This window comes from Agelaius phoeniceus, chromosome 4 (assembly GCF_051311805.1).
Source record: "Agelaius phoeniceus isolate bAgePho1 chromosome 4, bAgePho1.hap1, whole genome shotgun sequence".
Classification (NCBI taxonomy): Eukaryota; Metazoa; Chordata; class Aves; order Passeriformes; family Icteridae; genus Agelaius; species Agelaius phoeniceus.
Genome location: NC_135268.1, coordinates 14,274,436 through 14,287,667, shown reverse-complemented (window position 1 = coordinate 14,287,667; position 13,232 = coordinate 14,274,436). Strand labels below are relative to the sequence as shown.

Here is a 13,232-nt window from a genome sequence, read left to right as displayed (position 1 = left end):
CCCAGCAGATCCCTTGGTTCAGCGCTTCTGGGAGCAGCTGATGCAGCAGAAACTCTTGCACCCACTCCCTTTGGCTCCCCTCCCTGCAAATCACTAAATATGTCCTTCCCACACAGCCGTTGAGCTCCACTGGCCCAGAGCCCGTGAGCACTAAATTGTCTTTCTGATTCAACTAATCCACCAGAATTCCACCAGCCCACTGCCCCCCACCTCATCCCATGGAAGCCTAGGATTCCTTGTTCAACCAAGACCCAAAGAGTACCATCCTCCTTCACTGACACTTGCAGCACAAGGCACATGCTGAGGAGGTCTGTTCCAGACACCAAAACACATCTCAGGAAAAGCAGCAACATTTTGCAAGGCTCAAGGATTTCTGGTACATCAGTGGCAGGCCAAGAAGGAGCACCTCTTCTACTGCTATGGTACTGTTTCTTCTTTATTCCTAATTAAAACTTTAGAATGCTTTATATCTAACCCTCTGCAATTTTTTTCCACTGATTACAAAATAGCTGAAGCTTTCCTAGAGTGTCATCTGTTTTAAGGATAACACATTTCAGATGTTTATGTCTACAACAGAAAATTACCTTTGTAAGAGAAAATAATGTGTAGTTTCTGTGTTTAGGAATACAACCCTTATCTTACCGCTGGAATAATTATTTTTCCAGTGATCCTGCAAAACAATAAAGCATTATGGCCAACAAGAGCCAAGAAAAGCACACACCTCCTTTGGAACAGTACAGTGGTCCAGCTGAAAGCCACGGTGCAACCTAATTTCCCAACACTTCAACAGTCTCTTGAAATATCAGTTTAGGAACCTTAGTCCAATAGACAAGGCCAAAAAAACAGATTCACCTTCTTTTCTCATATTGGAAAAGAAAGAGAGAGAAATGCTGGCTGGTCTTGGAGGAACCTTTCAAAAACGTGTTGGTAGACCTAGGGAAAACATGTACCAAACAGGGAGCCCTTGAAAGAAATGTAGGATCTGGGAGGAGACAAAACCCACCAACTAATATCAAAATAATTCTGCATAATAAGTAAGTCTCATTTTGATCCTCCTCAAATTAAATCAAAGCAGCTCATTGTGACTTGATCTGGTCTTAAATTACAGACAGCTCTGGTTAAAAACAAACAAACAAAAAAAACCCCCAAACAAACAAACAAAAAAAAAAAACAACCCCACCAAATAAAAAAAAACCAACCCAAACAACCAAAACTGTAAAAACTAAAGATCTAACAAGATCTACATAAGTATAAAATAAAATGAAATGGTAGAAAGGATACATAAGAGATTAAACAATTAAAGTAAGTTAATGTGAATGGTTTGTTAAAAATTGTTTTAACTTGTCCTGAAATACTTTTGGTTTGGTTTTGATCTTACTGCAGTCAGCCATCAAGGACTTATGTCCGATGGCTTTTGCAGCTGTAAAACTGGCAGCATCAGAGCGATCAATTCTCATTATCAGGTATTTACTGGTACAGAATGAGTGAAATAGTTTTAATGCTTTATTTTTTTTTCCTTTCTGCGATCTCTTCTTTTACTTAGATCAGAAATCTGCCTCAAAATCTGCCTTTGAGTTTTATGTGTGTGCACACATGAACCAGCTTCTACATGTATAATGTGCTCATGCTCTCACAAGGGGCTTCTGAAACAGATCTGGAATCAGGAATGTGCTATATCAGTTGTAATTTGAAAGTATCACACTTATGCTTTTATTAAAAATTCATGTAATTGATTAACATTTCAAGTGACTGCTGACTCTATTAGAATGGCAGCCTGTAGCCTCCATGCCATGCAAACCCAGTACCCCTTGTTAGCATTGCTTGCTCAATAACCCAAGATGAAGTATTGTGAAATTATTCATTTCTTGGTCAAAAACCCCATTGTACACAAGAAATTTTCCTATTCACCTTTTGGCTAGGTCTTGCTACAGATTCTCCTGCAGAGTATAATGATTTCATTTTCCCAGAGAGATGTCTCCCTGCTTATATTTTTAAAAAAAGTTTCTTGTGTAATCGTTCCTTTCTGACAGTTCTATTAAACTTACATGTTCGAAAAGCTTGCTTTTAAAAATTCTCTTTTTGAGGACATATTTGGAAATTAAAGCAAGAATGAAGTGTCTTCCCACTTAGTGTAAAAAATATCATCTCACACTCCATCATAGGACACTCCAATCAGTGTGGTCAGGCTTCCCTAATAATTTAATACTTATTCAAGACCAAATACTTAATTCAAGTCTTACACTTCCTATGGGCTGCTGCGGGCTTGCTGCTAAAATGAAAACACAAAAGCCCTGTCCTGCCACCTTAACTCAGATTTATTCCTACTAGTTTTTGATTATTTGAGCAAAGGTAGTAGAGGCAACTTTTATAGATAGAGACAAGCCAAATTACAAAATTGCAATTATAAATAAAACACAACATGGAGAACTTTTCATTTATAACTCTCAAAATAGTTTGTCAAAACAAATATGACAAATTAGAGTTTTAAAAAAGGAAACTCAGTTAGGTGACATTCCCAGGTCTGTGTTGCTCACCAGCAACAGAAAGAAATGGAAATCAAGCCTACCTGACATTAAAATCCTTCTTTCCTCAGTCACTTGCAAGGCTTTCAAAAAGCACAGTATGCAGTTTTTAGGGCTTTACATGAAATTGGATTATTGCCCTGCATTTCTGATAAGTTGCCTGCATAATCCTCAGTCTAACCACACTTGCCTTGATCTGAAGTGACTGCCCATATCCAGCCCAGTGAGGCATTTTGCATGTGCTCATTATTGGCTTTTGTTGTACTCTGCCTTTCCCTCTGAAAACATCTCAGACAACTAACTGTGAATGCCAAAGAGATAATAGATAATTAGTCAGGAGGTAATTTGGAGACTAACTGCAAGGAAAAATGGACTGCATACAAGATATGCCCCACTAATGAGTATTTTGATCTTCATTAAGGAAAGATAATGACATTAAACAATTTAACAGAGGGACATTAAACAATTTAACAGAGGGATCTTCCAAAAGTGTACACTTTGGGTGACAATTTCCAAGAAAAGCAGGACTGCATCCGAAGCTGGACTGAGTCCCTTCTTCAAGCAGCCTGGGCAGCACTTCTGAGCTTGGAGACCTGCTGAGCAGAATTTCACCACTTAATTCTTCCTACCAGACACAGAGGGGAGCAGCCAAGAGACACCTCAGCTGTAGAGGTGCCACAAGCAGGCACTGCCTCACTTTATTGCCTTCAATAAAAAGAGGCATTTTTCATGAAGTGGTATCTCATAGGGGGGGATAAATACTTACAACTATTTGTAAGTATTTAAATACTTAACCTATGTCCATTCGCAGCTCTGCCCTTCAGTAACACCCACCTGGCGTTTGTGAACACAGCCTATAGCTTAATCACTGTCAAAGAACTGAGACTAAAGTGTCCTCTAGTTAAGCTGGTCTCACATCTGAGTTTACAGGACGCTGCGTAACAATTTTGTGGGTCTCTAGCCTTAACAATTTACGGGAACCACTACATTGCTTCCATCAGACATTTCTAGGTCATTATACCCAAACCCTAACTTGTTTTGTTTTCATGTTTCTTGCAGAAAGGAAACCTCTAAGCTCTACCCCTGTGCCATTAACTATTGTCCTCTACAAGATCTGGAAAACATGAAGGCTGTAGCCCTCTTCATTTGTCTTGTAGGACCAGTTTTTGCTATTTCAGTAAGTCCTCACCATGCTATTATTATCAGGCACTTAATTTCCTATTCTGAGAATATTCTATGCTTATGGATGTGCAGATATTCATATATTTGTCTTTTTTAGACCCATCCTGTAAACCACAATCTTAGAACTCACAGACAGAAAACTCCAGAAAAGGTACTCTTCTTGTTCTTTAAACAATAGGAAGTAACTTACATTATTAATCTTAAATATAAAAACACATTACCACCTACATACTGCTTGGCAAATTGATTTATGTTAAAAAACTTTAGGCCCTCTCACCTCAAGAATTAGTGCCAAGTATCTCCTGCCTTGCATATTAACAATTGCAAACAGGACAAAATCTAAAGCTCAAAATGGAAGTTTCACTTATTGAGAAAATTACCTTAAATGAATCCCCACATATCATCATTACCCACATTTGCACAAGTAATAAACTCCAGCAATAAAATTGTTGCTATCACAGCTCCAGTATAGGAGGAGGATGAAATCCTCAATTTATCACACCAGGGGATCATGTGCAGTCTCAAATATGTAAGAATTTTAGCCACCATATGTTTCACTATTCATGGTGCAGAGCATTAGACACAGCTTATCCTGGCAGAGTAATCTGTGGCTGACAGGCCAGATGCCCTGATGGCAATGAGACAGAGGATTGCACCAGCCTTCCCTATGCCACATATGTGTGCTAATGATGAAGCCCATAGTTTTGCATTCATGGCTGACCCAAATAAAATTTCCTGTTTATTGCACTGAGCCTTTGTGACTCAGACACAATGGATCTTGTCTCCAAGCCACTGGGGGTTTCAGAGCTACTAAACTCATATCATGCTCTGTAGCAAGAGATTCAAAATCCCAACTCTTATGCTAACCATTTTAAATTTTTTAAATTATAAACTATATCCCACTCTATACAGCTTTCCAGATACATTTCATGTCAATCTGGATCATGCTCTGCACTATGAAAACAAAAAATTAATTTTTCCTAACGAAGTATCCAGCAGAGGAAATGGTATAAAGATTAGTTTGCAGCCTACAGCTGTCTACCAGAAATAACACACATAGGACACTTGCATCAAAACAAAACCTTGCAATTGCCAATGAATCATCAGTTCCAAGTGTGTGCATCATCTATCAAAAGCCAGCTCTCCCCCACAGTATCTAATCACAGACAGTGACTAAAATTTGCCCAAGTTCCTTCACAAGCACTTGAGTTCTAAGAGCTGATTTTACCCAGGGGACAAAGGTATAACAGAAAGCAGCATCTGGAAGCTGTATCCAGGCACATCTCTGCAGAATTGGTGCAGGACAAGGCTTCCTGTCAAGACATGAGCCAAATCTTTCTCAAACTGCTACTTCAAGCACAGGTAGCCACAAGAGAAAATCTTAAAGATTGTTTGGCCTGGTGTTTTCTGAACCTGTAGAACTTTGGAAAAGCTCCACAGTGAATTTCTGTTGCATTCTGTTAGACTCTGTTAGATTCTGTTAGACAATCTTCCCCTGAAAAAGTTAGAGTTGGAATTGATACAGTGAATATAGTTCCCAGTACTATTTCCACATTAGCAAGGACACCAGGCAAAAGACAAGATTGTAAAACATTAAGATACCACTTTGACATTAGGAAATAGGATATAGCTGATCTACAAGAATCAAATTAATATTTTCAATCCTACCTTTAAAAATAAAATTAATATAAGTGTTTGTGAGTATAGTGCTTATTTCCAAGCAGTCAAACTAAAGGAATAAACTATTCCAGCAACTTGGGTAGACCAAGTGAGAAGAACCATTCTTCCCAAATTAAACCCCCCAAAAGCTTTAAGAAATATCAGCATCAGGTGCTATATTGTTGTAAGCAATAAGCAACACTGAACATCCATAGGTGTTGTTCAGAAACACACACAGCAGCAGAAAGGTAATTGCTTCAGCAAGACCTGACAGTCATTTCAGTACCTGCTTTCTCCTCAAGCATTTGAACCATTTCCACTGAAGGTATCACTTTTGCTATTGTCTTGACAGATTAAGAAAAAAAAAAGGCACTCAAACATCTATTGTTGATCTTATAATTGTCACCACACACAATAGTTCCTGGTGACTTCAGCCAGGAAGTAATGATACATTGGACTCAAAGCAGATTTATATATGGATTATAAAATCAATGCAGGGCACTTCTCAGGAATTACTACCATGACACCTTGTGAAAGGTACTCTCTCTTTGCCTGCTCCTCTTTTCCCAGGTCCCTTATTTTTCCCTTATCTGTGCAGGAAGTTATGTTTCACATCCCTCTTCTCTGAGCTAAGTGATAATTACTGCAGCCTACAAGTGCCTATGGTTATGACTAAAATACTAACTAAGCATTCTGAGATTTCACAAGACACCCATATGCATCTCTCTCTGAAACAGAGTTGCATAAACCTCCCCAGAAACTCCATCAATAAAAGAAGGGACAGATAAACAGATTTTCTGACAAAGAGAAGGCACATCAGCTGTGAATGTCATGCCCTAGGCTAGTTTAAGAGGAGCACACACAAAGAAAACAAATAAAGCCAGTGCCATGCTTTGCAATACAAGACAAAAATAACACTGCATCAGCTTCAAATAAATCCTAAGATTTATTAATCTGCTATTTTAAAATTTTTTTAAGAGTGAATATATTCATCCAGAAGCTTCAAAGGAAGAGAACACAGGGTATGTAGATGAGGGTGATTTGCTGCCCACTCCCAGAAACTTAAAACCAGGCTCTGAAGACAGGGATGGGCCCCAGACCATGAGGAAACAAGAAGGAACTGGGAGCAAGCATCAAGTGAAAAACAGCCTGAAAAGCATCGATTTCCTTGCACTGCACAATAAACTAGGTTTGGCTTCTGATAACCAGGACAGTGACTCTGGGAGCAGCGGCAGAGAACAGTCCAGCTCTGAGCACGACCAGCTCAGGAAACATGAGAAACATGGGAACACGGCAAACCGACACCTTCCAGGTCACACAGAACACCCAGTGGGTGCTTTCAGCCTTCATCATGAGCATAACATGTGGAAACATAACAAAAATGCTGTTGGCCTGTCTGAAAAAACCAGTGAAAGCAATAATGAGGAAAGCATGGAAGAAGAGGATGAGAAATGGGGTGAAGAAACTGATTACAGAGACACAAAGCACAAAGACCATCAGACACATCAAGGTGACCAATACAAAAGACAGCAACATGAGAACAGCATGCAATTAGATGAACTCCTGAGAGATTCCAGAAAACTAACCTGGAAAACCAAGAGACACAGCAAGAAATTTGACCTAGAGGAAGAAGAGAGGGAAAACAGGAAGAAGTCCTATAAAGAAGAAATCCCCCTCTCTCAAAAAACCCATAATGAATATCAGGATGGCAAACAGCAAAGTCAAGAGAGAAAATACCATATTCAAGTGAACTATCAGAGTGATCCTGACACAGTGGTGAAAATACAAGGTAGGGAAGACAATAATGATGATGACAGTCATGACAGTGGTGACATTGGTGGTGAGGAATATCTCAGCAATACCTGGAAAGAAACAGCCTATGAGGAAGAGGAGAGAATCCAGAGTAATGACCAGGAGAGTACCAGTACCGAGCCTGCAGGGGAAGGAACCACTGAAGATGACACTGCAGTTCACAAAGAGATTGAGGATTACCAAATTGTCAAGATTAAAGACCTTGCTCACTCTGAACAAGATTATTATGATCATGAGCCACCCAATTCTGACAACAAGCAGCAACTGAAAATGAGTAGCTCCATTCAGAATATGAATTCAATGGACAGTGAAGATAAGGTAAATTATCATTAAAATAAAACTTGAGTACTACAAAAAGGGGGAGAGGGACGAGTACTAAATTTAAATTCCTGATGATTGAAATGACTTGTTGGAGAAAAACAGGTGACTTCTTACAGAAGTCTCATCTCCCCTTATACTCACTGTTCCTCTGGTTCATGCTGTGTCACTGCACCCAGAGCACTTAGGTGAATTGGACTAGAAAAGAAGTGAACACCATTCACATAAGAGCTCCAGACCCAGTGGGGTGTGTAATGAAACACACAAATAAACACATATACACAGATGAAAAACCTGAAACCCAGTCTCCAGCTTACTAGGCCAGCCTGTTCACTTATCTCTCACAAAGATTTTAAATGCTACTACACAAAAGTGAACAGCTTGGAAAGGCAGGACTAGAGTCAATAGAATAGTTATAAGAAACTCAGGCCTTACTGAGCTCCCATTTCTCTCTCTCTCTCTCTCCCTCTCTCTCTCTCCACCTCCTACTCTATTTTTTCCCCCACATAACAAGAGCATGGTAATACTACCAGAGGCTTCATGCTCTTCTCACAGATTTTGCATAGAAAAACAGAGCAAACTGTGCCTCAGTCAGCTCTGTATTCAGACCTGAAAAAAAATTAGGCCAAGTATTTTTTTTCTTCTCAAGATTTACCACAACTTTCTGCTTATGCCTCTGTGACTGCACAGGTCAAGACTACAGACAGCTCCCATGGTGAGATGGAAAGTGCCAGCAGCAGGAATGAGGAGGCTCTCCTTGGTAAGCCCCAAGCAAAGCTGTCATCTAACTCCCAACTCTCTGCTGCTGAGGAACCTGCTGGTCTGTATTTCTTTTCTGTATTTTGCAGCACAGGATTTCACATGACTGAACTGTGCTTGTGCCTAATCCTGTGTTCCCAGAGAGTCCCTTCCACACTCCCTTGGATTTAGTAATTTGTTAGTGAAAAACATTTGCAGGCAGTGCACAAATTTTTGCGTCAGTTATACAGAAATGGGGCTTACCTTGCACTGAGAGCTTTCAGTTTCAGAACAGTAGCTTGAATTCAAGTAGGAGTGGGACAAAGGCCAGTGCTTGATTCAGCAAAGACAGATGGGGTATGTTTCACCAAAGGAAGCTGGTAGTCCGGAAGTGAATGTCTGAATGTCAGTCCCTACAGAACAAACAGCTTTTTCCAAAAAAAAAAAAAAAAATATTTCCCCATCCAATTCAAATCTGGGACTGCTAAAAGTCTCACAAAAAATTCTCATTTAAAGTTTGGCTTGTTTTTTTCAATACAAGATCCAGCTTCATAACAAACTTAAAAATGCAAACTTAAAAATTAATTTGAACTTCTTGATGAATACTGGACTGTTTTGCTTTTGCTCTCAGTAGTATCTGACAAACACTTGGCTTTATCCCATCACCTCTAATAGTCCCTCTTTCCTGCTAGGACTGCCAGACACATGTCGGAACTTCCACTGCAAAAGAGGCAAAGTCTGTCATGCAGACAAACAAGGGAAACCCCACTGCATTTGCCAAGATCCTGCTGCTTGCCCTCCCACCAAAGACTATGAGCATGTGAGTATTTCACCCAGTGCACAGGACTGGGAGAAGCCACCTAAAGTGTTCACAAGATAACATATTCCCCTGCTATTATTTAGCATGGTTCTACCCTAAAAAGCATGCAAGTGAGTTTGAGTGATTCCAGTAATTGAAAAATTAAGTATAAAGCACACAAACTCATTGAGTGTGGTTTGAGAGCAGTATGAACCCATGTAACTACAGAGTAACTGACTTGCTTCACTCAGTCTCAGGGATTCTACCTTTTCCCTCTCACTAAAAATTCTATGTATCCATTTGGTATTTTAGAGGACATGCTTAGTACACATCCAGTGAAATAATCCCACAGCATCTCAGAGGCTATATTACAACCAGAGAATTAAACTGAAGTGTTGCATAACTGGGCATACAAGTACAGACAACTAGTCCTCATGAGGGCATACAACAACTACTAATTCCAATACTTCTGATCACATGTACTCCCTGTGGTATTCACCACGTGTTATTGATGCTTTCATTACTGTAATACCTCTGAGTGACAAGGATTTTTCTCAACACAGTGGTGGGGTGGTGGTTTTCCTTCCTCTAGGTTTGTGGTACGGATAACAAGACTTATGATGGCACATGTCAACTCTTTGGCACCAAATGTCAACTGGAAGGGACAAAAATAGGACGCCAGCTGCATCTAGACTATATGGGCTCCTGCAAATGTAAGCTTCTTTTCCTTTGAAGAATTCAGCTTAGTATAGAGAGCCAATAGCTTTAACACATCTGCCAGCCCTAAATTGCCCTTCTTCCTGTAATCTGCCACTTGTGCATCAATTATTTGCTAATTAAGGCCTTCAATGTTTAAAAATTATCTGAAACTTAGACATCTCTCCTGTGCTTACACCAATTTTTGTTGATCTTATCTTTATCCTGCACTGTCTTATATGTTCTTATTGCTATAGCCTTTGAAGATTTTTGTAAATCCTTGACCAGAAAAACAGTGTTTACAGAGAGTTAATAAATGAAAATTTATTAACTCTCAAACCCCCATGAAAAACAAAAAATTAAAAAACATCAACCAAACTTAGATGCAAAATGCAGAAGTCAGGATCTAAAAGCCAGAACTTCGACTGCTGCATATGGTAGGAGGAAAGTGCATTCCCAGCCAGAATATTCCTTTGCCATCAAAAACTCTACTTTCATGCAACTGACTGATTAGAGCTTCACTGCACAATTATGCTCAAAAGCTGCATGGATATATAAGGGTTGTGGCTTGCACAACTGGTTAAGCACATGCACTAAAAAAATTGTAGATTTATAATTGAACACATTAGGTACATTCAAAATTTTATATATTAACAGCTCCATCAATTCTAATTTTTACTGGAAGTAGATCTCAAATCTCAGAAATGCTTGAATGGAGACTTAACAGATGACTTCTTAACAAAAGCTTTTCTCTTTGGCACAGACATCCCCCCCTGTACTGATCATGAAGTGGATCAGTTTCCCCTCCGGATGCGAGACTGGCTTAAGAACATCCTTATTCAATTTTATGAGCGTGACCTGAACACTTCTGGGATTCTAACTGAAAAGCAAAGGAATAAGGTCAGCAATCCTTTTCAAATAAGACCATGCAGTTATAGGGACTAGCCCAGAACATCTCATACAAAATGGCATGAATTAGACAACTTCTAAGATGGTTTATTTCCCCCCAAAACATGCATTGCTTGCCTCAGGACAGAAGATGGGATAAAACTGGTTTAATCTCCTAACAAGCTGAGGCCCCCCTTAGCTGAGTCTGACAATTAAACCACAAGAATTTCACTTCCTTTCTAGTTACTGCCAAAGGTGACAGAGACAGCAGCAAAAATGTCGTGGACTACTAAGGCAAGCTTTTCATGCTGCATATGGTCACCAACACTAAAACACATTTCCCTAAGGTGTATTTTATTATCAAGTTTCACTTCTCCAAAACACCTTCTTGCCAGATAGTTCTCTTCAAGACAGATCTTCAACCTGAAACAAAAAATAACAATTTCTGTGTTGAGCTCAGGTAAAAAAGATCTATCAGAATGACAAGCGCCTTGTGGCTGGTGACCACCCGGTTGAGCTGCTCCTGCATGACTTTGAGAAAAATTACCACATGTATGTGTATCCTGTGCACTGGCAGTTTCACCAGCTTGATCAGCATCCTGTTGACAGGTAAAAAAATATATGTGGTTCAGTTCTGATTTGCTGATTAAACTCAAGCTAGTTTACTTTTCTACACACCTCAAGGGAGTCTCTACATACAGAACCAGTCCCTTAGTTGTTAGAAGCCATTATCACCCCCTCTCTAACACAGAACTTTTTCTCTCATTGTTTTCCTGATCATATCCTAGGTCAGAATCTGCTATCCTCTTGCCTTGCACAATCAAGTATTACACTGTAAGCTCTACAGTGTCTTAATACCTACTAATGCTCTCAGCCAGGAAGAAGTCCTGTTATACTGAAGCTAAGAGAAACAGGCTAAGTACAAAGGACAGAGCCCTGGCAGCAAAAATCCACTAGTGAGGTATCCATAATTTTCAACTAACACCACAGAGGTCTCTCAGTTTAAGGAGCAAATATAGTCACAGTTCAGAGGAAGCTTCCACCTTCTGAGAACATAACTCAGATTTCAAGGTTTTGGTCATATCAGCCAGTGATGGAATCTGTGTTTCCAAGTTCAGACCTTCAATATCTCAGGACAATCAGAGTTACTGTTTTAGAACATAGTTAAGCAATTTGCAAGCTTGATATCCTGAGGATTAACCGCAAAATTCCACAAGCGATGAGTTGTGAGCAAGTTGCTCCTTTCAGTACCTGTAATTACTACAAAAATAATACTTGTTGTAGGAAAAAAGATGTTGGCAAACAAATATTCAGCAAAAGCATTTTAGTTCATCAGATATTAGACATCTTTATCATGACCTGGGACATATTCACTACAGAAGCACTGCAACAAAATACACTGGGGCATCTCTGATAAAGCCATCATTGCTGTCTTGTAGCATCTTAGATCAGCTTTGATAATTCTGCTGATTTATTAAGGAAATGCAGCTGTCCATACCTGCCCTTTCTTTCAGATTATTAACACACTCGGAGCTTGCACCCTTGAGAGCCTCCCTTGTTCCCATGGAACACTGCATAACCCGTTTCTTCCAAGAGTGCGATGGAGACCAGGACAAACTCATTGCTTTGAAGGAATGGTGCCACTGCTTTGGGATTAAGGAAGGTAAACCTAAAAGAATAGGCAAATGTATCTGACAGAATGTTCCTGCCAAGAACAGGAAGTAAGAGTAAGACCTCAAAGTAAGGCAAAGAAATTGTAAGCAGAAGCCCATGGCTACAGTGCTGAGAGGAAAACAGAACACTAATAACAAGACTGCAAAAGGTCAAGAGAGTTAACAACATAGCACAGGTTAATCCCAGAAGAGTTGTGGGACAGAAGGCATTGGGCCAAACAAGCAGACTGAAGAAATGTGTTTAAAATCCTACTAGCAAGTCCCTAATTTAAGTGGAGGCTGATTCTGGCCAGAAGTCAGACACATGGAACCTTTGCTCTTCTCAGAATTTTTCCAGGTCTTCTGATGACATTTTAACAGCCATGAAGGACGAAAGCTGCAAGGAGTTATCTCAGTACATGTATACTTCTGCCAGTGATTGCTCATTCATAGCATCAGTCACTTTATTAATAGTGATACAGCACAAAAGTGTCTCTTCGGCATAAAATGTTAATAATCTTTTCTTCTTCTTTGTTGCAGAGGACATAAATGAAAATCTCCTTTTCTGAGCCCAGCTGAACAGACTCCCACTACTGCACTAAAATTGATGAATCCTGTGTACTTCTGTAATTAACAGCTTAACAGCCTTCAAGAAAATGGTGGAATGAGGTTCACTGAATTCTTATCAAACAACCCAAGTGCAGAAAATTTATATATTCATTAACAGCAGAAAAATTTAACTACTTCATAGCTAAAAAAACAGTGTTGCCCCCCACATGTATCCATGATCTTTTTGAACCAATAGATACTACTAACCTAATGACTAAGCTGTTCACAAAACTCTCCAGTAGAATTATAGGATGTAGATGTTATCACCCACTGATATGGGATCTGTTTCCTTTATTTACTGTCTTGTCAGCTTAACACACTACATAGAAGTCTCAAATAAAATAGAAGTCTGTTGGA

General features: G+C 39.5%; 2 protein-coding genes across 3 annotated transcripts in view; one reads left to right on the top strand and one right to left on the bottom strand.

Moving 5' to 3' along the window:
- DMP1 (dentin matrix acidic phosphoprotein 1) overlaps positions 1-8,464 on the bottom strand; it is a 25,910-nt gene extending 17,446 nt beyond the window's left edge. Inside the window, exon 1 of the mRNA XM_077176928.1 lies at positions 7,638-8,464. The gene's annotated coding sequence lies outside the window, so the exon portion shown is untranslated. The remainder of the gene's footprint in view (positions 1-7,637) is intronic.
- On the top strand, positions 284-13,232 carry SPARCL1 (SPARC like 1). Of its 2 annotated transcripts, XM_054633346.2 has the most exons (11): positions 284-422; positions 3,582-3,699; positions 3,802-3,855; positions 6,342-7,493; positions 8,184-8,253; positions 8,924-9,051; positions 9,623-9,743; positions 10,490-10,626; positions 11,075-11,223; positions 12,129-12,277; positions 12,807-13,232. In XM_054633346.2, exons 2-11 carry the CDS (start codon positions 3,646-3,648, stop codon positions 12,833-12,835), a joined length of 2,043 nt encoding a protein of 680 aa, XP_054489321.2. In that variant the 5' UTR covers positions 284-422; positions 3,582-3,645; the 3' UTR covers positions 12,836-13,232. The 2 variants fall into 2 exon arrangements, with proteins under 2 accessions (XP_054489321.2, XP_077033041.1); XM_077176926.1 differs by lacking the exon at positions 12,807-13,232 and having other exon boundaries at positions 12,129-12,309.